Here is a 23115-nt window from a genome sequence, read left to right as displayed (position 1 = left end):
GATTGGGGTCCGGGGCCAATTACATATACAGTAATTCTGGGGGTCCTTGACATGAAAATGTTTGCAAACGACTGACATAGAACCGACTGAGAAACATGAGGTTTTTCAGACATTTGTAGAATCGTCCTTGGGTCTAAATGGATTAAGAGAGAGAGAGAGAGAGAGAGAGCTACAGTAATTGTACCGTTCTGTTAATTTAGCTTTGCCTTTTACTTTACCCTATATTTTATCTGGCTGTTGAATTTTAATTAGTGTGACTATTCTTCGTTGGGAAGCAAACATGGCTTCTAATTAATGCCTTGTCTTCAGACACTCATATATACGAAAAGCATTTCCTGTCATCCCTCTATTGAAAAAGCGTTGGCAACAGCGGCCAACTGTGTGTGAAGCAGGCCAGTATTAAAGTACAATGTACAGTATTCCCAGCTGCAAGGGCCAGAATAGGGAAGGGGCATTGAGGCCAGAAGCAGCAGAGATGAAGTGAGTAAATCCTCGTTAGGTGTCTTGTAATAAAGAATCACCTCCATCAGCCCTGCCTTTTTATTGTCAAAGAGTGCTCATCCATCACAAAAGGCCTTCGTATACCTGCAAGCAAAGAATTGCTTTTGAAATTACCTTACCTTTCCGACCAGGTCCCCGGAGACTAGAGGCTTATAGGCTGGCTGGGGGAAGCAGGCAGATATGGAAGAATGGAAGCTTTTGTGAGAGAAGAGAAGAAGGCCAACCTGAAGTCCCATGTGCCGCAAAAGGTTGAATTTATCTGCTTAGCACGGGAGGGGGGGAGGAGGCGGTGTTAACAAATTAAAGTACGTTCAAGACTGCACGGAAGAAACAACAGAGGCGTTCCAAAAAGTGTGCATTATGGAAATAATTAGACGTTAAAATAATATCGACTGCTTCCCACGAGGTCGGTACAGTATTAGATGCACTGTTTACACAGCTGTGCTGAGTGTGTTTGCCACAGTGTGGCAGGGCAGAGTTAACTCCTCCACAGATATCTCGCTGCCCAATTAGCAACCCAAGCGCTCTGCCATCTCTGCATCAGTCAAAGCTCTCGCCTGGGCTAATCAAAGGCCACTCTAGTCTCAACTTTCCTCCGGTCTCCAGTGTGAATGTTTGGGAGGCCAGGCCTGCGTCGTCGTGCTTTATCTTTCACCCAGCTGCTTCTTCAGAACACTCACAGCCTCGGACAGAGAAGTCAGTCAGAGAGTCCAGAGAATTTTGTTCCTTTTTTTTTTTTTTTTTTTTCGAATTTCAGACATGAGCAAAAGAAATGGAAAGGGGAAGAAAGAGAGGGAGTCAAGTACATGGAGGGGTTTAGCCCTTTCCCCTAATTGCCTATAGTCTCTCTGGGGTGTGTGTGTGTGTGTGTGCATGCGCGATGCAGCCACTGCTGCTATTTGCGCTTATTGCCTGCTACTGTGTGTGTGTGTGGGCTGTGAGTGATAGCTCTGGAGCTGTGAATGATATCATTAGTGCGCTGTTGGTTTGGCTAACAAGCTGTAGTCTTCTGAGCGTGTAGGGAGAGTGAGATACAGGCTAGAAGGGCTATAGATGGAGCAGCAAGACCGTGGGAGGACACTTCTGTCATCCATTCTCTCTTTGAAGGGATGGTACTGTGTCTTATCATAGCCCGTCTAGTGTTGACATTCTCTCTTTGAAGGGATAGTAATGTGTCTTATAGCCTGTCTCTTTGAAGGGAGAGTACTGTGTCTTATCATAGCCTGTCTCTTTAAAGGGGTAGTACTGTGTCTTATCATAGCCTGTCTCTTTGAAGGGAGAGTACTGTGTCTTATCATAGCCTGTCTCTTTAAAGGGATAGTACTGTGTCTTATCATAGCCTGTCTCTTTAAAGGGAGAGTACTGTGTCTTATCATAGCCTGTCTCTTTGAAGGGAGAGTACTGTGTCTTATCATAGCCTGTCTCTTTGAAGGGATAGTACTGTGTCTTATCATAGCCTGTCTCTTTGAAGGGAGAGTACTGTGTCTTATCATAGCCTGTCTCTTTAAAGGGATAGTACTGTGTCTTATCATAGCCTGTCTCTTTGAAGGGATAGTACTGTGTCTTATCATAGCCTGTCTCTTTGAAGGGAGAGTACTGTGTCTTATCATAGCCTGTCTCTTTGAAGGGAGAGTACTGTGTCTTATCATAGCCTGTCTCTTTGAAGGGATAGTACTGTGTCTTATCATAGCCTGTCTCTTTGAAGGGAGAGTACTGTGTCTTATCATAGCCTGTCTCTTTAAAGGGATATTACTGTGTCTTATCATAGCCTGTCTCTTTAAAGGGGTAGTACTGTGTCTTATCATAGCCTGTCTCTTTGAAGGGATAGTACTGTGTCTTATCATAGCCTGTCTCTTTGAAGGGAGAGTACTGTGTCTTATCATAGCCTGTCTCTTTAAAGGGGTAGTACTGTGTCTTATCATAGCCTGTCTCTTTGAAGGGAGAATACTGTGTCTTATCATAGCCTGTCTCTTTGAAGGGAGAGTACTGTGTCTTATCATAGCCTGTCTCTTTAAAGGGGTAGTACTGTGTCTTATCATAGCCTGTCTCTTTGAAGGGAGAATACTGTGTCTTATCATAGCCTGTCTCTTTAAAGGGGTAGTACTGTGTCTTATCATAGCCTGTCTCTTTAAAGGGATAGTACTGTGTCTTATCATAGCCTGTCTCTTTAAAGGGATAGTACTGTGTCTTATCATAGCCCGTCTAGTGTTGACAATCTCTATACATATGAAAGTTGTATAAGAGGTCTATTGACAATGTTAGGCTTCCCTCCTATGTCTATGGGCCTGTGTTTGTGTCAAAACATTGGTAAGTAAGTATTGTACATTGTTTTGCTACCATTTCCTATGACTAGGTTTGAGTGTAAAAACAAACATTGATGACAAAAGTGAGGACGCAAATTGTGATTGGCCAGAATGAGATGATGTATGATGATAAGAGTGCCCCCCCACTTCACACGGGTGTGATTTTTATTATCTGAAATGTATGACCCAGTACAACACAATTATGTTAATCAAACATTAGGTGCTATATTGTTCATAAACAAGTGTCCTACAAAATCGTAATGTGAACAGGTGTTCTAAAAATAACGATTTGAAAGATCCAAAGTCGTCTTTTTACTTGAATTGTGTTTCAATGAAAGAGAGATCAATGAAGCCACTGATTGATGGCCTAAAATGAATGCAACTGGTCCGCACTGTTGGTTGATGCTGCATGTCGTGGCCGTATAAGCGGCTTAGGGAGTACAAACACTGTGCCATCGAGGCTGTCTTTGTTTGCTCAGCCTCTTCCATTGATCTCTAAGCAGTGGAACCACCAGTATATCCAATGCAGTCCTCCTGACAGAATCATTTCCCTGTCACTAGACATAATCTCTTGTTCTCGTTGGGCTCATTGTTTAGTGGGTTGTCAGGAACAAGGGGGGGGGGGGGGGGGGGGGGGGGGGGGTGTCGGGTCAGGTTGACAGGTCGGGTACAGATAATCAGCTCACGTCCAACAGTAATGTCACTCATTATTGCCTTTCCCATTTGAACCCGGACGCTGGTGATGTACTGGGGAGGGAGAGGACTGGTGATGTACTGGGGAGGGAGAGGACTGGTGATGTACTGGGGTGGGAGAGGACTGGTGATGTACTGGGGAGGGAGAGGACTGGTGATGTACTGGGGAGGGAGAGGACTGGTGATGTACTGGGGAGGGAGAGGTGGTGAGGTGGAGGGAGAGGTGGTGAGGTGGAGGGAGAGGTGGTGAGGTGGAGGGAGAGGTGGTGAGGTGGAGGGAGAGGACTGGTGATGTACTGGGGAGGGAGAGGACTGGTGATGCACTGGGGAGGGAGAGGACTGGTGATGCACTGGGGAGGGAGAGGTGGTGAGGTGCTGGGGAGGGAGAGGTGGTGAGGTGGAGGGAGAGGACTGGTGATGTACTGGGGAGGGAGAGGACTGGTGATGCACTGGGGAGGGAGAGGTGGTGAGGTGGAGGGAGAGGACTGGTGATGCACTGGGGAGGGAGAGGTGGTGAGGTGGAGGGAGAGGACTGGTGATGCACTGGGGAGGGAGAGGTGGTGAGGTGGAGGGAGAGGACTGGTGATGCACTGGGGAGGGAGAGGACTGGTGATGCACTGGGGAGGGAGAGGACTGGTGATGTACTGGGGAGGGAGAGGTGGTGAGGTGGAGGGAGAGGACTGGTGATGTACTGGGGAGGGAGAGGACTGGTGATGTACTGGGGAGGGAGAGGTGGTGAGGTGGAGGGAGAGGTGGTGAGGTGGAGGGAGAGGTGGTGAGGTGGAGGGAGAGGTGGTGAGGTGGAGGGAGAGGACTGGTGATGTACTGGGGAGGGAGAGGACTGGTGATGCACTGGGGAGGGAGAGGACTGGTGATGCACTGGGGAGGGAGAGGTGGTGAGGTGCTGGGGAGGGAGAGGTGGTGAGGTGGAGGGAGAGGACTGGTGATGTACTGGGGAGGGAGAGGACTGGTGATGCACTGGGGAGGGAGAGGTGGTGAGGTGGAGGGAGAGGACTGGTGATGCACTGGGGAGGGAGAGGTGGTGAGGTGGAGGGAGAGGACTGGTGATGCACTGGGGAGGGAGAGGACTGGTGATGCACTGGGGAGGGAGAGGACTGGTGATGTACTGGGGAGGGAGAGGTGGTGAGGTGGAGGGAGAGGACTGGTGATGTACTGGGGAGGGAGAGGACTGGTGATGTACTGGGGAGGGAGAGGACTGGTGATGTACTGGGGAGGGAGAGGTGGTGAGGTGGAGGGAGAGGACTGGTGATGCACTGGGGAGGGAGAGGACTGGTGATGCACTGGGGAGGGAGAGGACTGGTGATGTACTGGGGAGGGAGAGGTGGTGAGGTGGAGGGAGAGGACTGGTGATGTACTGGGGAGGGAGAGGACTGGTGATGTACTGGGGAGGGAGAGGTGGTGAGGTGGAGGGAGAGGACTGGTGATGTACTGGGGAGGGAGAGGATTGTGTGATCAAACAGATTTATCCCATTTTGACCGGCTGCCACGCAATCTGTGTCACGTTATACCGTAGCTTTTTAACCCACTATAACCATTTTTTTAAACTTTAAGCTGTTTGTGAAAATGTGTGCAAATCTTTGAATATATATTCTTTCACAGCGTTTTTAACTGATATCTTTGCTTCTATGGGGGGGGGGGGGGGGTCCCTGGAACAACACATTTTCAGACGAAGGGGTCGGCAGCCAATTACATATAATTCTGGGGGTTCCGTGACATGAAATAGTTTGAGAACAGCTGATATAACCACATAGGCTTTTTCTGAAAACTGCTATTCGTAGAATATGGTCTCGGGTCTTAATCCATTTAGACCTGGGAACGATTCAACAAATGCCTTCTAAATCCTGACAGTTTTCTGAAAAAAAACTATGTCAGTGGTCCTCAAACTATTCCATGTCAACGACCCCCAAAAATATATGTAATTGGCTGCCGACCCCCATCTGAAAATATGTTGTTCCAGGGACCCCCCAGAAGCAAAGATTTGAGTTAAAAACTCAAAAAATATCTATTCAAACACTCAGTGCCGCACTATGAGCTTGTAGATCTGCTATTTTCCAATAGCTAAAGTATAATATATAATGCTTAAAACACCAAAAGGGGTTCCCCGCCAAAAATGGGTTAATGGGTTATGTCAGTCACACACACCGTGGTTTCCGATGACAGCCTCCTGCCAGTAGCAACACTGAATTATGGCGTGCGGGATATAAAACGACTAGTGTGCGAGTGTGTGGAACAGACTGCAGATAGCGGGCACAGCACAGCACAAGCCCCCGTGTGTGAGTGAGTGACAAAGTGAGACAGAAGAAGGTGACGAGGAAGGTAGCTGGAGATGTGATAATTCTGAGATGTGTGGAGAGAGAGAGAGGGTGCCAGGGAACGGCATGGAGGGAGGGGAGGGTGGGGTGTTGCTGGGTCCCGTCTGTGAACCTTTTCCTGGCTGCCAGCCCCAGACAGACAGACAGACAGACAGACAGACAGACAGACAGACAGACAGACAGACAGACAGACTCTGGCTGACACGACGTAACAGAAACCAGCAGCATGTTTTAACAGCAGCTTAAACAATCACCCGTCCATCTCTCTGAGATCTGTTCTCTTGGCTCCCTGGCCAAGCATGCACTGACTGGTCTGTAGCATGCTGACTGGTCTGTAGCATGCTGACTGGTCTGTAGCATGCTGACTGGTCTGTAGCATGCTGACTGGTCTGTAGCATGCTGACTGGTCTGTAGCATGCTGACTGGTCTGTAGCATGCCGACTGGTCTGACTGGTCATTAACAATAAAGAGACAATATGACATAATGAGACACATTATGACGTACATTTTCCCATCAATGTCAATGGCGTTTACAAAACAAACATTGAACTAAAGACAAACATTAAACCTGTGTATAGGAGGGGCTAGCGCCCCTCAAAAGTTATGACACAGATGCAGTGTTGTTTTTGGCAGATAATTTCAATTTTAGTTTTAGTCGTAGTCTCTTGAATAGTTTTAATTTAGTTTTAGTCACATTTTAGTCACCTGGAATGTGCTAGTGCTAGTGCTAGTCTAGTTTTAGTCGACTAAATGTCATATGTTAGTCGACTAAATCTACAGTTGATTTAGTCGACTAAAATGTATTTTGGCGGGCCTTGATGCTGTCGTAATGACTGTTTTTACACTTGCTGAAAATAGCCGATCTACAAGCTCAAAACGCGTCGCAGTGTGTTCTTTTGTGAGCTATTTTCAGCTTCTAGTCCCTTCCTAACATTTTAGTCTAGTTTTTATTTGTTGACGAAATTGTCAATATATTTAGTCACCATAGCTCAGTTTTCATTTAGTTTCCATTTAGTTTTTCGTCAGTGGAAAAAGGTAGTCGACGAAATCAACACTGCACAGATGCTTAGCCCGGTAATCAATGGGTCAATAATACGTTCTACGTCTCTCCTATATGCAGAAGTATCAATGGGTCAATAATACGTTCTACGTCTCTCCTCCATGCAGAAGTATCAATGGGTCAATAATACGTTCTACGTCTCTCCTCTCTCCTCTCCTCCATGCAGAAGCCGTCGGAGAAGTGTCGCTACGCGGTGGGCAGCGTGCTGAGCGAGGGCGAGGACAAGCCGGACGAGGAGCTCCTAAAGCTTTACGAGCAGTACGGCTTCAAGGTGTTCTCCCTGCCCGAGGTGGCCCACGCCGTCACCGCCTGCTTCCCTTACACCACGCCCATCTCCCACGTCCTGGGGTCCTACAGGGTCTACCCCGAGCTGCAGGCCTACATAAAGGTATGCCTGGAACCACTACACCTTTAACTCCACTAGAGCGGTGCCCCGTGGGGCACCAGTACACGTTTAACTCTACTAGAGTGGTGCCCCGTGGGGCACCAGTACACGTTTAACTCCACTAGAGCGGTGCCCATGGGGCACTGCCCAGGTACGGCTGGCACCACTACACATTTAACTCTACTAGAGCGGTGCCCCGTGGGGCACCAGTACACCTTTAACTCTACTAGAGCGGTGCCCATGGGGGCACTGCCCAGGTATGCCTGGCACCACTACACCTTTAACTCCACTAGAGCGGTGCCCATGGGGGCACTGCCTAGGTATGCCTGGCACCACTACACCTTTAACTCTACTAGAGCGGTGCCCATGGGGGCACTGCCCAGGTATGGCTGGCACCACTACACCTTTAACTCCACTAGAGCGGTGCCCATGGGGCACTGCCCAGGTACGGCTGGCACCACTACACCTTTAACTCCACTAGAGCGGTGCCTGTGGGGCACTGCCCTTATACTTCTTTGTTAGGCATGCCCAAATATGGAGTTTATGCAGACGTCAGAATGACGTCAGAAGTCGGTGGGACGAGTTATTTGTGTTTATTTGTATTTTTTGCATATAAGTTACCGGTAAATGTTCTCAAATGGAAACTTTAAATAACGCTTATAATGGTGGTTAAGATGTCGGTCAACAACATTGGTAATTGGTGGGTCTTACTAGGACTCTCTAAAGTGGGGATTGTCATCATGGGTGGAGCTCTACCTTCAGCTGTCACCACTCCAGAGTCCAGACATCCCCTCCAGTGTTCTGTATATACTGTGCTTGTAAACCTGCATCATGATCATAGCAACATGAATTCCCATTTGATTTGGCTTCCTGTGCCGGCGCCCACCACAGAAAGATAGATTAATGTTTGCTCTGTTACCTCAGCCTTTCCGCAGTAAAAGAAGGAACCTTGTTAAATACAATTGCTACGGTTTGATTGTCGGCAAAACAAATTACAGTGGCATTGCACGTCTCGTCTCCAGTGATGACCGGGTTGTGTTGGTAAATATGTGTTGGGTGTGTGTGTGAGGAACGTTGTCTTTTTGGGTGTGTGTGAGGAACGTTGTCTTTTTGGGCTTAGGAGGACCTGGGATTCGCTACATTCTACCTTGTTTTTTTATTGCCTTCCATATTCACAACTTCTTCTCGGCTCTTCCCTTGTCAAATAAGACTGTCATTATGGTGGTGTTGTTTAATTCATCACATGAACGGATAAGCTCTTTAAAAGCGATTAAGAATAGATGAAGTGTTTGGGAAATTAAGGTGCGTCTGTGTCCTGTGGCCAGTATGCCGTGGCTTCATGTCCCCAGGACAGGCCTCCGAAAGCTATTGACATTTACTGATGACATTTACAGACATGGATCCATTTAGAGGCAACCCTCTGCATGAATAATGGCGTGTGCGTGTGTGTGTCGTGTGCATGTGTGTGTGTGTGTGTGTGTGTGTGTGTGTGTGTGTGTGTGCACGCGCGCGTGTGCGGGTAGGACCTGAATTGGACACTGTAGTAGTTCGTTTCTGACATCATTTCCAACGTTTTGATCTCGTTAAGGGCTACTGTTAGTGGTACAGAAGTAACAAAACATCACTTATACCAGTCAATGTATGGAGGTACCTTGTAATGTTAACTGACTGACTGACTGACTGACTGACTGATTGATTGATTGATTGATTGAAAATTGTATTCACAGTTTGTAGAATGGGTACAGTTCAAACGAAAGTACAGGTCAATACAAAAACGGCTACTGACGATATAAGTTATAACCAGAAAAAGCATTAAGACGATTAACAACACTGGACTGGTTTAAAACCTATTAAGCCCCAATCCCCCGCCGGCGGGGGCAGCGGCTGTCCACCTCATGAACAGCTCTCAGCGGGTAAATGGGGCTGGTCAAGTTCTCAGGTTCCAACTCCGATATTTTAGATATTCCCTCCTGGACCCCCCTGGGGTTTAATTTAAAGGTATATTCAGTGATTTCACTTAATTCAAATATCACTTATTTTTTTGTTTTGTTGTGATAATCCTCCCTACTATAGAGTGTGCTGGCCATATAAGGAGATCCTCCCTGTCCCCAGTTAACCCCTGGGGGTCAAAAAACCTTAGGTTTCGTTTTTGACTCTCTATCCTGATTGGACGAAAGGCTGGGTCCCACAGCCAAAAACGAAACCTAAGGTTTTTTGAATGAAATCACTGAATATACCTTTAAGAGGTTAAAACAACAAGGACAGCTAGCTTGCCTTCCTTTCAAGGTCAAGGTCATGCAGCACAAACAGGACAGACCAAGGCGAATATATATATTCAAGTCTGAACGCAGCTCATTTTAGTTGACGCTGGTACAAACGATCTTTTAAACCTGATGATGTACTTCCACTTCGGTTCTTTGTATCTTCTCCCAGAGGGCAGAACTACAAACTCTCCATTTAAAACATGGGTAACATCACTGACAATTAGTTTGAGCCTGTTTTAATGTAGCCGTGCTCATAAATAGACTGAAGTGAGGGGAGTTGTCTTACCCCTGTGATCTTCCCTGCACCGTGAGCACAATTCAGTTACTGAAAACATATTCTGAATGGCTTCTATGATAGTATGTACAGTATATAATGGAATGTATGTTGCCAGGCATACATAACATAATTGTTGATCTAATAGTTAAGGAGGACATACAGTAAGTACATGTTTCATCATCTGCTAAAAATGTATAGAGGGGAGCGCGGAAGATTGTCGCTTCCTTCTCTGGCGCGTTTCACCGTTTTAGCTCATTCAGCTGTCTTTGCTTCTACATTCTGGGTTGTGGTTCAGGCTTCTTTCAGGTGGAATAGAATCTAAAGATGAGTCCGGATCTGGGGCTCAGAGATGATGTTTTAGGCACGTTTAAGCGCTATAATGCGCTGCAGTTTGTGTTTGGCGAGTTGGAGTGACCTCACCAAACACTGACGGATGACGTGAGAGATTATTAATGATGGATGGCTTCTAAGAGTAAAAGAGGCGATGGCCAGATTGGCCACTTTGCGGCTGATATAGTCGTTTATGAAAAGGCAACTTGCTTAAAAGTTGTTCAAGTCATGGTAACAGTAGCAGTTTACCATGGCAGTGGTACTTGAGCTGTCCACGTGTTGTTGTTGTTGTTGTTGTTGTTGTGAGCACAGCGAAGGACAGCGTAGGGACACACACCACCAACGGCAGCATCACACATTGGCTGTTGTTGGATATATGCCAAAGCCAGGCAAGGATGTTTTAGCCAGTCTAAAGATAGTCCTTGCATTGTTGCAATTGTTGACTTTTATCCTGGCCTGGTTCCACAGTTTCAGCCCATGTGTGTTTATTTTTATTAACAGAGGTCTCAGAGATTACAAAGCTTCTTAGACAAATAATAAAAGAGAATTATATATTCATGTTACATTTCCAAATTATATTTAGTGTGGTTGCTATAGGCAACAATAAAAGTGAACCTGCTTTTTATTAACTTTATTTTATTAACTCAAGTGAAGCTTTTGCTCATGCTTCACACTGTTGTCACTGTTGTCATGCTTCACACACTGTTGTCACGGTTGTCATGCTACACATGACATCACAATACATAATATAAAATGGTAAGACGGAATATAAAGCTAGTTGCTCAGTTCCCAGTGGATTCATTGCGTCTCGGTGCAACCACTCTTGCAATTTCCCAGAATTGCACATTTCTATGTTTTTCTCATGGTCAGGGACTCAGGGATGTCTTTTGGCTTGATCACCAAAGGAGGATTAGACTCTAGTCCCTATAGAGCGTTGCAGTCCCGCCCCGTTTCATGACGACGCCAGGCCCAGGAAATAGTTCCCAATGCATTTTTCTCATAGACATTTCAAAACGTATTTATTTAAAGACCTTATAAGCGTCCTCGAACAAAGCCAACTCGAGTTGTGACAAATCATGACAACAAACACAATAGTTTGGACCAAACTAATTAATTACAAAGAACAAAAGTGTTGTAACTTGTAAACTGCCGTTTTCTTCTTCTTTCTAATTATTTGTTCGGCCGGAAAATTGTGTTTGTTGTCATGATTTGTCACTACAAGAGTTGGCTTTGTACGAGGCTTAAAAGGTCTTTAAATAAATACTTTTTGAAATGTCTATGAGGAAAATGAACGGGGAATCATTTCCTGGGCCCTGGTAATAAAAATGAACGAGCTCCATCCCTAGGCGGGACTGCGACACTCTATATTTTGTGATCCGAAAAGAAAAGAAATCTCATGTGTAATACCGTATGTTGTTCTACTACTACTACTACTACTACAGCAGCCTAGAAATGCTACAATATTGATGAGAAACTTGCTCTATAGTTATGCAATATTGAACTACGCACATCTAGTGTACTATAAGTAGGTAGCCTCGGGAATCGATGGTTCCCACGGGGCAGGCGCCTGTCTCCTGTTTCTGTAGTAGCGTGAAGTACTTCCCTGAGCCGTACTCCCTCTGGACTTGACACTAGCTAGTATGTCACAAGGATTTACCCCCAATCCTATCCGCCACATTATGCCAAGCAGGGAGGCATAATTGGGGCCCTTTTTGTAGTCTTTGGTATGACCGGGCCGGGGGATTGAATTGAACCCCCTACGGCCTATGCTCTAACCACAAGGCCACTCAGCTGGTGTATTAGTATACTGGGGATACACCATTACACGGCTAAAATATAATTTTGCTTAATATTGTAAATCACGATTAATCATCACAATTATTGGTAAGTTGGTAACAGTGGTTGTGGGAAGTCCGTCTGCCCGCCCGCCCGTCCGTCCGTCCGTCCGTCCGTCCGTCCGTCCGTCCGTCCGTCCGTCCGTCTGCCTGCCTGCCTGCCTGCCTGCCTGTCTGTCTGCCCGTCTGTCTGTCTGTCTGTCTGTCTGTCTGTCTGTACAGAGCTCATCTCGGGCACCGCTTCACTGATAGGCGTGAAACTTTGTGTGAAACTTAGATAAGCCCATTTCCACACCTGATGAGATTTCCATTTAGCATTTTCTTCAAAACACACACACACACACACACACACACACACACACACACACACACACACACACACACACACACACACACATACACTTCTGCTACTACACATTTTTGGGGTCCAAAACTCATACAAATTGGTGCACATTATCTCAGATTTTTCATATTTTCTGATATAATTGGCATCCACAATTTGCATGTCAGAGGAACCAGTTTTTTGGCAAAGAAAAATGCCACAAATCAGCTGCCCCAAATTTTAATCACACATTGAGGGACCTTGTCTAGACAACCAAGCCTCATGCAAATGCTGTACTACTGCACTCACTTTATATTCCAGAGATGTGATTATCTTCACCAAATCAGGCACAAATGTTCTCGTGCATTGTGAGAAGAGGATTGCACACTTCTAGTTTGAAATATATATATTTGTTTGCGTTTTAAATGTGTTGCTCACACAGTGAGCATAGATCAGTGCCATACATTTTGCCAAATGATAGTAATGGCCTTGTATGATTTGTGTTGTGCCTCCTGTGAGATTGACAGGTGGGGAGATGAGGTGTGTACGCTGCTCTGCTTATATTAAACTTTGTAATGGTGAGCAGACGAGGGCAAGTCAAATTAGGTGATTGAATTAATTAAGTTGAACAATTACTGTACATAATTGTGAAACATAAAAATCATGATTTGTGATTTGTGCAGTCCAAATATACACACACCTTGTATATTACATTATATTACTGCTGCCTATCAGTGCTATCCGCCACGAGAACTGTGACCTAAAGCAGTGTTTCCCAAAGTGGGGTCCTGGGACCCCCAGGGGTCCTTGAGGGAGTTCCGGGCGATCCCCAGCTAAATGGACTCTTATGAGTCTGTAACTCTGAGAGTGTACAAATGGAACCAAATGGACCCTTATTAGTCTGTAACTCTGAGAGTGTACAAATGTAACCAAATGGACCCTTATGAGTCTGTAACTCTGAGAGTGTACACATGGAACCAAATGGACCCTTATGAGTCTGTAACTCTGAGTGTACAAATGGAACCTAATGAGTCTGTAACTCTGAGAGTGTACAAATGGAACCAAATGGACCCTTATGAGTCTGTAACTCTGAGAGTGTACAAATGGAACCAAATGGACCCTTATGAGTCTGTAACTCTGAGAGTGTACAAATGGAACCTTATGAGTCTGTAACTCTGAGAGTGTACAAATGGAACCTTATGAGTCTGTAACTCTGAGAGTGTACAAATGGAACCAAATGGACCCTTATGAGTCTGTAACTCTGAGAGTGTACAAATGGAACCTTATGAGTCTGTAACTCTGAGAGTGTACAAATGGACCCTTATAATAATACACTTTATTTATATAGCACCTTTCATACATAAATGTAGCTCAAAGTGCTTTACAGAGCAGAAAAGATAATAAAAACAAAAGCAAAACAAAACCGCATTAAAACAGGCATGCAGTTAAAACAATAGGACAATAGCGCAGTGTCAAATCAGGAGAAGGCAGTGGTACAAAGATAAGAACAGATAAACTAAGGCAACGACATTAAAAGAAACAAGCAGTAATAAAATACAGTGAGGACATGAATAATAAAAAATAAAAGATCACTTAAAAGCAATGTTGTATGAGTCTGTAACTCTGAGTGTACAAATGGAACCTTATGAGTCTGTAACTCTGAGTGTACAAATGGAACCAAATGGACCCTTATGAGTCTGTAACTCTGAGAGTGTACAAATGGAACCAAATGGACCCTTATGAGTCTGTAACCCTGAGAGTGTACAAATGGAACCAAATGGACCCTAATGGGTCCATTGTGTTCCATTTATACACTCGGGTCCATTTGGTTCCATTTGTATACTCTCAGAGTTAGATTAACATTGATTTTACAATATAAATTGGGGGTCCCAGAGATAGAAATTACATTAACCCATTCTATACGGGAACCCCTTTTGGTGTTAGCATTACATTATGCTTTAGCTATTTAAAAAATAGCAGATCTACAAGCTCATATCGCGCCACCGAGTGGCGCGATACGAGCTTGTAGGTCTGCTATTTTTGAAAAATCGAAGAACGACTGACATTTTTAGAATCTGATCTCAGGTCAGAATGGGTTAAATGGGGGTCTGTAGACTAATATGCATGTCAAACTGGGGTTCCTTGAATTTAAACGGGTTGAGAATCACTGCTAGAGTCTTTTGGGGGTCCTGGACATGAAAAGGTTTGGGAACTAAAGAACTACATAGAACCTTCACAGTCATTAATAATAAACATTCCTAGCAATATCGGATTCCGACGGCGACATTTTCTGGTGTTGCCATATTCAAGTCCCGTGCTGTAGTCGTGTACGTTCGGGGCAGTCTTTTAATGAATACTCCAATTCTAGTCGTATGTCAGTGCCTGAAAGATGAATATTTAGGCACTTCTGAGGCAATAATAATAACACGGTTCTACTACGAGGCATTCGACTTGAATGCCGTGACAGGTCATTAAGGAGCCCACTTCCGCGGACGTGCTAATATACTACAGTAACACCCAGTAATAGTGATGGAGTGGCTAGTTCCGTATGCATACCAGCTGTAGCTCCGCTAATGAATAATGGAGGCTAGTTTAGAGAGGGGCTGGTTGAGAGGCTGGCATGAGGATGCACAAGGGGGGGGTGTGTGTGTGTGTGTGTGTGTGTGTGTGTGTGTGTGTGTGTGTGTGTGTGTGTGTGTGTGTGTGTGTGTGTGTGTGTGTGTGTGTGTGTGTGTGTGTGTGTGTGTGTGTGTGTGTGTGTGTGTGTGTGTGTGTGTGTGTGCGTGCGTATGATTAATTGAATACGCTTGTAGTATAAGGGGTTTACAAAGGCCCTCTGCGTGACATACTGTACTGTAGTGGAGCAGTGCTTCCCAAAACGGGGGTTCAAATTGCGTTGGGAGCTTGTAGTTCGGCTACTTTCACGACATTTATCCGTGGAACCGAGTCCAAACTAGATAATGTGCCCCTCAGGGCACAGGTCTCCACCAGGGCAGGTCAGGTTGTGACCTCCTGATGGCGCTATAATAGGCCAATAGGAAAAGCGTTCTTACGCCTTGGATGGCAATTGGATGATTTGAGGCATTTTGTTCCAAAAATGTGTTTTGCAAAAATCTATGAAAAGGTTGGGATATATTCCTCAGCCTAGTAGGAAAGTCTGTGAAAGATTTCACGTAAATTGTTGAGAATCACTGCTAGAGTCTTTTGGGGGTCCTGGACATGAAAAGGTTTGGGAACTAAAGAAAACAGGACAAAATGCAGGCTACATGGACTGCTAGCTGTCTCATAAGTGCTCATCAAGCTGAATGGAGAAGAGGAAAAAGTTGTTGTCATAAATGACATCAGTGAGCTGGACAAATTCGATGTTTGAACGTCTTGCTGTGAGAGGTATGACCCGCCCATGTGAACATTTACACACACACACACAATGACTGATAGACATTACTTTTTTCAAACAGTTATTAAAATCAAGTGACAGACATAATCATAACACCAGAATTGCAAGCCTCAGCCATTTATCACTCCCTGCTCCAAAAACGAACCTCCTTAAACAAACAGTTATGTATCGATCAATATCATTTTGGAACATGTTACCGCCTCACATTGACATAACACAACATAAATTATCTTTCAAATATGCTTTAAAGGAACACTTGCTACAGCTGACCACATGACCATAATGTTATTCTCATTATGTTGCATTTTAATTTTATAGAATAAATTGTAATTATGTATTTCCATGTATTTAACATTGTTGAATGTATTTGTAATTACCGTATGTATTTTTTTTTAATGTATTTTATATGGACCCCAGGAAGATTAGCTGTCGCCACGGCGTCAGCTAACGGGGATCCATTCAATAAACAATAAACAACGGTGCCACATTTTAGTCGACTAAATCAATTGTAGATTTAGTCGACTAAAATCTTATGATGTTTACTCGACTAAAACTAGACCAACACTAAAACATTCCAGGTGACTTAAATATGACTAAAACTAAATTAAAGCTTCATTCCAAAGACTATGACTAAAACTAAATTTGAAATTTGCTGCCAAAAACAACACTGCTGTATAGTATACTACAACATACATTGGTCTTATCTGCACGAACGTACCATCGCAGAGCACAGAGTGATCGGAAGTTGCATTGGCACACAGCGTGCCGCGGCGCGAAGAGCCCTTGAATAAAACCACAAACTATACTATGTTTATCTTTAACCCATTTTGGGCGGGAACCCCTGTTGGTGTTTTAAAGCCTTATGTTAGCCTTTAGCTATTGAAAAATAGCAGATCTACAAGCAATTTTGTTTTTAATCTTGAAAATGTGCCTCAAATATATATATGAATATATATTATTAATACAGAGTGATCATTTTAACTAAAATCTTTGCTTCTGGGGAGGTCCCTGGAACAACATATTTTCAGATGAGGGGGCGGAGGCATATTAGGCTACATATAATTTTTGGGGTCCTTGACATGAAATATTGAGCACCACTGATATAGAAACATGAGGTATTTCAGAAAACTGTCAGGATTTTAAATAAAAATGTCGACGTCAGGCCTAAATGGGTTAAAGCTGTAATGGCTCCCCTTTAGGTTATGTTAGTGTGTTTAAGAGATAAGCCAAGGTACAGTACATACAGTATGCCGGCGGAGATGAGGTCTATTAGACCACGGAGCAGAAGTGGAAAAAGTGTGAAAAAAAGGTGTGGTGCTGCACTTAACCTGTTCTGGACGGGAACCCCTGTTGCTGTTTTAAAGCATTATGTTATGCTTTAGCTATTGAAAAGCTCGGAGCTTGTAGGTCTGCTATTTATTTTTTTAATCTTTAAAAGTTGGCGCAAATCTTTGAATATATATTCTTTCACAGCAAACGTTTTTAACTCAAACCTTTGCTTCTGCTCCTGGAACAACATATTTTCAAATGGGGGTCGGTGGGCATATAATTCTGGGGGTCCTTGGTATGAAATATTTTGAAAACCACTGACATAGAAAACTCATGATTTAGAAGACATTAAATGTCTTCTAAATCATCAAATGTTTTCTATGATTCTACAAATTTTGTAGAATGGAACTTAGGTCTAAATGGGTTAACCTGTTCTCTACTGCTGCACGAGGTACACATTGAGTGGTGAGTGAGAGAAACGGAGACTGATTGGTGGAGAAAAAGGAGCGTAAATGAAGAAATAAATGGAGAACATTCACACTATTGCTAACATGTCTTTTCAAGCCCTGCAATTAGGAGGAAGAAACAAGCAGCTATTTGGGGGTTATTTTGGGGGCTGACTCATATAAGTCTCTCTCTGTTATGTGGGCAAAAACAGGATAAGAAGTCTATTGCTCAGTATATCTAGTAATCAATTTATCTTAATCTAGCGTAAACGATCATCATCCCTCTTTCCCTTCATGTTCAGATATGTTGCGTTGCTGCTCTGTGCCGTTTACTGGTTCCATGGTTCCTTCTAGTATTGGCTGAGCTTTACTACTTGGGTCCCATTGCAATTAAAATGCAATTTATATTTGAATATAAACATAAACCACACATTTTATTTGTTATTATTTTATACAATGTAGCCTATAAAGCTGAAATACATTTATGATAGTTACACATACAGTACTGCGGTAGGCACAGGATCACACACACACGCAGCCTGACCCTACCAAGGCTACACTGGCTACCCCCCAAAAAACAGACATACAAACTCAATACAATATCAATGCACTGATCAGCGTAATGGCGTTTCAACAGCTTATACTTATAGATCTGTTAGATCAGATTTTAGGGGGGGAGTCAAATATAAGGTCTCTGTATATCCTATACTCTGTCATTAGCCTATACTTAATTACCCTCCAGCCACTTTAGGGAGAACAGAAATATCCTACGTGAAGTGGCTATTAGCTCAAAAGACAGCTTCCTGTAATCCGCCACCGCACGTTTAAGCGAAAACCGTGTGCTTGAGCTACACCATTTGTCCTCCATTTGTGCTAAGTGTCTCTGTGTGAATAATGCAAGGGCTAGGAGTCCAGCAGCCAGTCTTTAACACCACAACGCTGGGTTTTCTACAGAGGGGGGGCTTAGGTTTATTTTTGTGTTAATCAGTGATCGTTATTGATGATGTGAAGGTGACCTCTCTCTCTCTGAACTCCATATGCCTGTCCTCCAGTTGGGGGACTCTTTTTCAAGAGCCCACCCCTCCCTCCACTCCTGAGATTCTGCTTCATGGTTTATTCACCCCATCTTCTCTCTTATGTTATTATTTGTTGAATTAAACCTCCTTCCAATTCCTTGAATTAAACATTAAACATTTTGTTCTGCTTGTCCACAACATCTATATTTAATGCAGCGTTCTGATTGGGTTAGCCACTAGTGTAGAAACCTTTTCCAGGTGTATCCAACCAGAAAACCAAGGTATGGATTTGGCCGTCGCCGTGGAATGAGTACCGTAGTAGTAATAGTGTGAATATTGGATGTGTCATTGTGTTACTGTAGATTGGAATTAATAACAGACTAGTGGGCAAATGGATCCTGAGCTAAGGGGCCTGCTTTGTCTGTCTTCTGTCTCGTAATTCGGTATAGCTTCTATTGTCGTCCCTATTCAAGTGGCAAGTTGTTCATTGTTTGTGTGTGTGATGTAGCGCTGCTAAAATACATTCTCCCTATTGTAACCATATCCTGTTCCTGTCTGTCCACTGCTCCTGTAAGCGTCTGGCCTGGCATTGATAGCCAAATCTTGTTTTTTATTTTCTTTTAGCCAGGGTCCTCCTGACTCCTGTCATACTATAGCTTGTGAAGCATCCTACACTGTACGCTGACTGTATTCTGCTTTCATGATATTGTTGAGTCGTGCACCCTTTGGGTTTTTTCAACCAAGGTTCATGTTTTAGGTTGTTATTAGATGCCTGAGGAAGGTCCGGAGGGACCGAAACATTGCTTCATAAAAAAATACTCGTGTTCAGAGCAAATACACAGTGTGCCGGTGTACCTTATTGCTTTCAGGGTTGTTATTAGAGAAAGTAAAAGATGAGTGTTCTTTTTTTAACACAAAAGATCACAGGATCTACTGAATGTGAAGGGGGACATGCATACGACGCACAGTGGGAGACTAGTCATTGGTCCGACAGACGACACCTCAAACCCTAACCTAACCATAACCTCAAGCACGGGAGCAGTGCATGTTCGAGGGGTTCCCGCAGGTCGGACTAATGCTCCATCGGAATTCCGTGCGGATCCCCACACGGTATGGCATCCCCCCTAGGGCTATCCCCCTTCACATTCAGTAGATCCTTCTGCATGTGCTGTGGCCAAATGTCATTTCCCGGGGTCTAGTAGGACTATAGGAAATAACCAAAAATGTGTAAAAACAAACATATTTAGCCACTTGTCCGCCCCCTCTCAAAAATAGCTAAAATGGCTAAAATGAAAGAAAGCAGCAAATTAAAAATAAATAAATAAATAACACCCATCTTTTACTTTCTCTAATAACATAAAATATGAACCTTGGCTGAAAAAAAAAAAAAGTTGTCCTCTAAGTCTGTGTTACATGGCATTCTGCAGTTCAGTGCTTTTTTCTCAGTTTGTTTATACCTTACAATCTGTGCCCACTGTACGCACGCACGCACACACACACACACACACACACACACACACACACACACACACACACACACACACACACACACACACACACACACACACACACACACACACACACACAATGTCCCAAAGCCATCGCTTTGGTCACAGGCCTGCTGGAGCATTCCGGATGATTTCAGGTCATTGTTTTCAGACGAGTCTTCTCTTCCAGTTGTCGTTTACATTGTTCTAATGAACAATGCAATATGCTAATGAATGTGCTTTCCTTGCCAATTATTGAGATGGATACTGGTTGTTTTTCAGACGTGGACAAAGTGATTGTGACCGTGGTTAATGAGAAGGATGCTTCCACCACATGCGACAACAGGGAGAACGGCCCTCGGTTTGTTCTCCTGACACGAATCCTGCCATTGGGTGCAATAGTATAGATTATGCGAAGAAATGTACCCTGGCTAATAAGCCAGACCGAATCAGCCAGAAATGAGCCATTCTTCAGGTTCACAATACGTGAGCAATGCGATGTGTAATGTTCTGTGCAAACAAAGAAAACTAAAAACCAGGGAATTGATTATATATTATATATAGTATAGATAGATACTGTGTAGTATAGTGTTTCTGCTCTACTACAAGTGTTTTCTGAAGGAAATGGCTTTGCCTTTTTGCACATGTATGTGGTTTATACCTTTTCCCTCTCTCTTGACATTATTATGTTACCATTCTGATGTGGATTATACTCGTTGCCTATTCTATTCCATTCAGCACTTCTGAGGACACTTGCATTTTGCTTCTCGTAACTGTATTACAATTTGTACATTTAACTTGACGATTAATTGTCACACAAATAATTGCGATTAAGGATTTAATTGTGTGGGGGTTTTTTTGCATTGAACATAGGAACGTTTTTGACGTGTTGTAAGCTTGTAGATAAAAAATGTTTGAAAATGTCCGCACACTTTTCAACGTGGAAACGTTTGACGATTATGCGAAACATAATTTTGATTATCTTAAGTAATTGAGACAGCCAGGCCTATGTAGATCTGCTACCCCCCCTTCCCCCCTACCTCCTGGAATAGGGGGCTATAGGGTTCAAGTGGTTCTTCCCTCCCACGCTCTGAGCAGACTCCCTTGGCTGCCAGGGCGTGGGATGATGGCGCGTGCCACTGTCTCATGGCTCTGTGTGATGCCATGGAAGTGGAGAAGCTAGCGTGAGAGAGAGAGTAAGGAAGTGATGCGTGTGAGTCTGTGGTGTGTGCGCGTGCGCGTGTGAGACTGCGCTCGGGTCGGGACCATAGTGTAGAGTGGCATGGCATGGACGCATGGACGCGAGTGGAGGGTACATGACTGCAAAGGCCGTGTGTGTGTGTGTGTGTGTGTGTAAGGTGCAGGCTGAGGCCAGCGCTATATGGGACTGTTTTATTATTAATGCCGTCACTCCGCATGGTTGTTTCCTCCATTCGTTTTTTATTGGCTAACACAAGGTCCGTCCCTCGGGTGCACTTAACCCCTTCAGACCTGACACCAGACTTTACAAAATGTCTTCTATAATCCTTCTACGTTTCTGAGAAAACCTCTGTTTCTGTCAGTGGTTCTCCTTAAAGACCCCAAAAGACATGTATAAATTGACCGCTGACCCCCCCATGAGGCCCATCTGAAAATATGTATTTATGTATGTATGTATTTGAGTTCAAAATTTTCGCTGTGAAAGAATATATATATTCAAAGATTTGCGCCACGATGTTTCAACAGAAATAGCAGATCTACAAGCTCGTAGCGCGGCACTCGGTGCCGTGCTATGAGCTTGTAGATCTGCTATTTTTTCCACGGCTCAAATTTTAAGCCGCGTCCAATCAGGTCTAAATGGCTTAATGCTTATTGTGACCTACACAAACCACGGAGTGACAGCCTCCAATCTGCACCCGTACAGGCCTCACGTTGTTTTTGTTTACAAGTCCGCAGTAGAAGAACATGCTGGATCGTTTGGATGACCAAAGATATATTTAGACTCCTATGACGCTGATGATGGTACAAGTCCCTCCACTCTCTCTCTCTCTCTTTCTCTCTCTCTCTCTCTCTCTCTCTCTCTCTCACTGTTTCTCTCTCTCTCTCTCTCTGACTTTTTGCTGGGATGTCACCATATGAAAACGACATGCTGTTCATGATTATTATGGCAAAACATAATTGCAATTAAAAATTAATTGGATGGATTAAAGTTCTCAGTGCATGGCCACAACTGATTTCAGTCGTTTGGATTCTGGAGACATGCCAGCATTTATTCTATATCAATCTATTCTGCACAATGTTTCAGTGGTGAGGTTTTATTTTTGCTTTAATCCATGCATTCTGTCTCCTCTGTAGAGGTAAGCTCAGAGCTGTCTGTGGAGGTTTCAGTCTGCCTCTCCAGGATTAACGCTGTCATACTGTGTTACTCAACACGTCTTTCATTTGACGGCAGCTCAGGGACGTCTCTCACCTGCAGAGACTCTCTGATATATATACTGTATATATATATATATATATATATATATATATATATACTGTATAGTGGCTTCTGTTTCCAGTTACTTTTTTGGAGCACCGTTCGTTGCTGTCGGGACGAATTAGGAAAACACCTAACTAATGGCCCCAGACGGAGGTCTCCGTCCTGTTAATTAGTACGGTGTGATGCCCTTGTGATGCACAAGACGACGTCGCGGGCCGCATGCGGCCCGCGGATCACCAGTTTGACACCCCTGCCCTAGACGGAGATTGATTAGTAGGACAGAGATTATTGATATCGAAACCGATCGCATCGCTCCACAGGCTGGGAGCGCCTCTTGCGCAACATTCGATGTTGCACAACAGTGGGACATCATCGAAAATGTCCCCCCCCTCCCTGTTTAGCCGACGAGACCGAAAAAAATGACTATCATTCTGTCCAATTCTAAGCAAAGATCCTGTGTTAGACGGCCCACCGCGGTCCAGTCGCTAGTCGCCGTAGAATTAATCATACCTCCCGTTGTTGTCGATTGCCTCTAGAGTGTTTTGGCGACATTTATCCGGTCCGTCGGTAAAAGTGCTCCGCTGCTATAAATCGCACTGATTTAATGGATTAAATAACCCCGGGAAATCAAGGTGTTAACAATATTGAACCAATGAAAAGTAGTAAAAATTGCATCGAACAAAACCTCTTAACTCCATTGGACCCTCAGACTGTCTGCTAAAACAGCTAACTCCACCAC

At 44.1% G+C, this 23115-nt stretch overlaps 1 protein-coding gene across 1 annotated transcript in view; it reads left to right on the top strand.

Annotated features, from left to right (window-relative positions):
• tex264a (testis expressed 264, ER-phagy receptor a) overlaps positions 1 to 23115 on the top strand; it is a gene marked incomplete at its 3' end in the record, with an annotated part of 117399 nt that overhangs the window by 20188 nt on the left and 74096 nt on the right. Inside the window, exon 2 of the mRNA XM_083772291.1 lies at positions 7057 to 7278. Within this exon, the coding sequence (XP_083628417.1) occupies positions 7057 to 7278 (222 nt within the window). The remainder of the gene's footprint in view (positions 1 to 7056; positions 7279 to 23115) is intronic.

This window comes from Protomyctophum parallelum, assembly GCF_964188405.1.
Source record: "Protomyctophum parallelum genome assembly, chromosome: 8".
In the NCBI taxonomy this organism is placed as follows: domain Eukaryota; kingdom Metazoa; phylum Chordata; class Actinopteri; order Myctophiformes; family Myctophidae; genus Protomyctophum; species Protomyctophum parallelum.
Note: the sequence above shows the minus strand (reverse complement) of the source record. Positions and strands in the feature narration are given on the sequence as shown.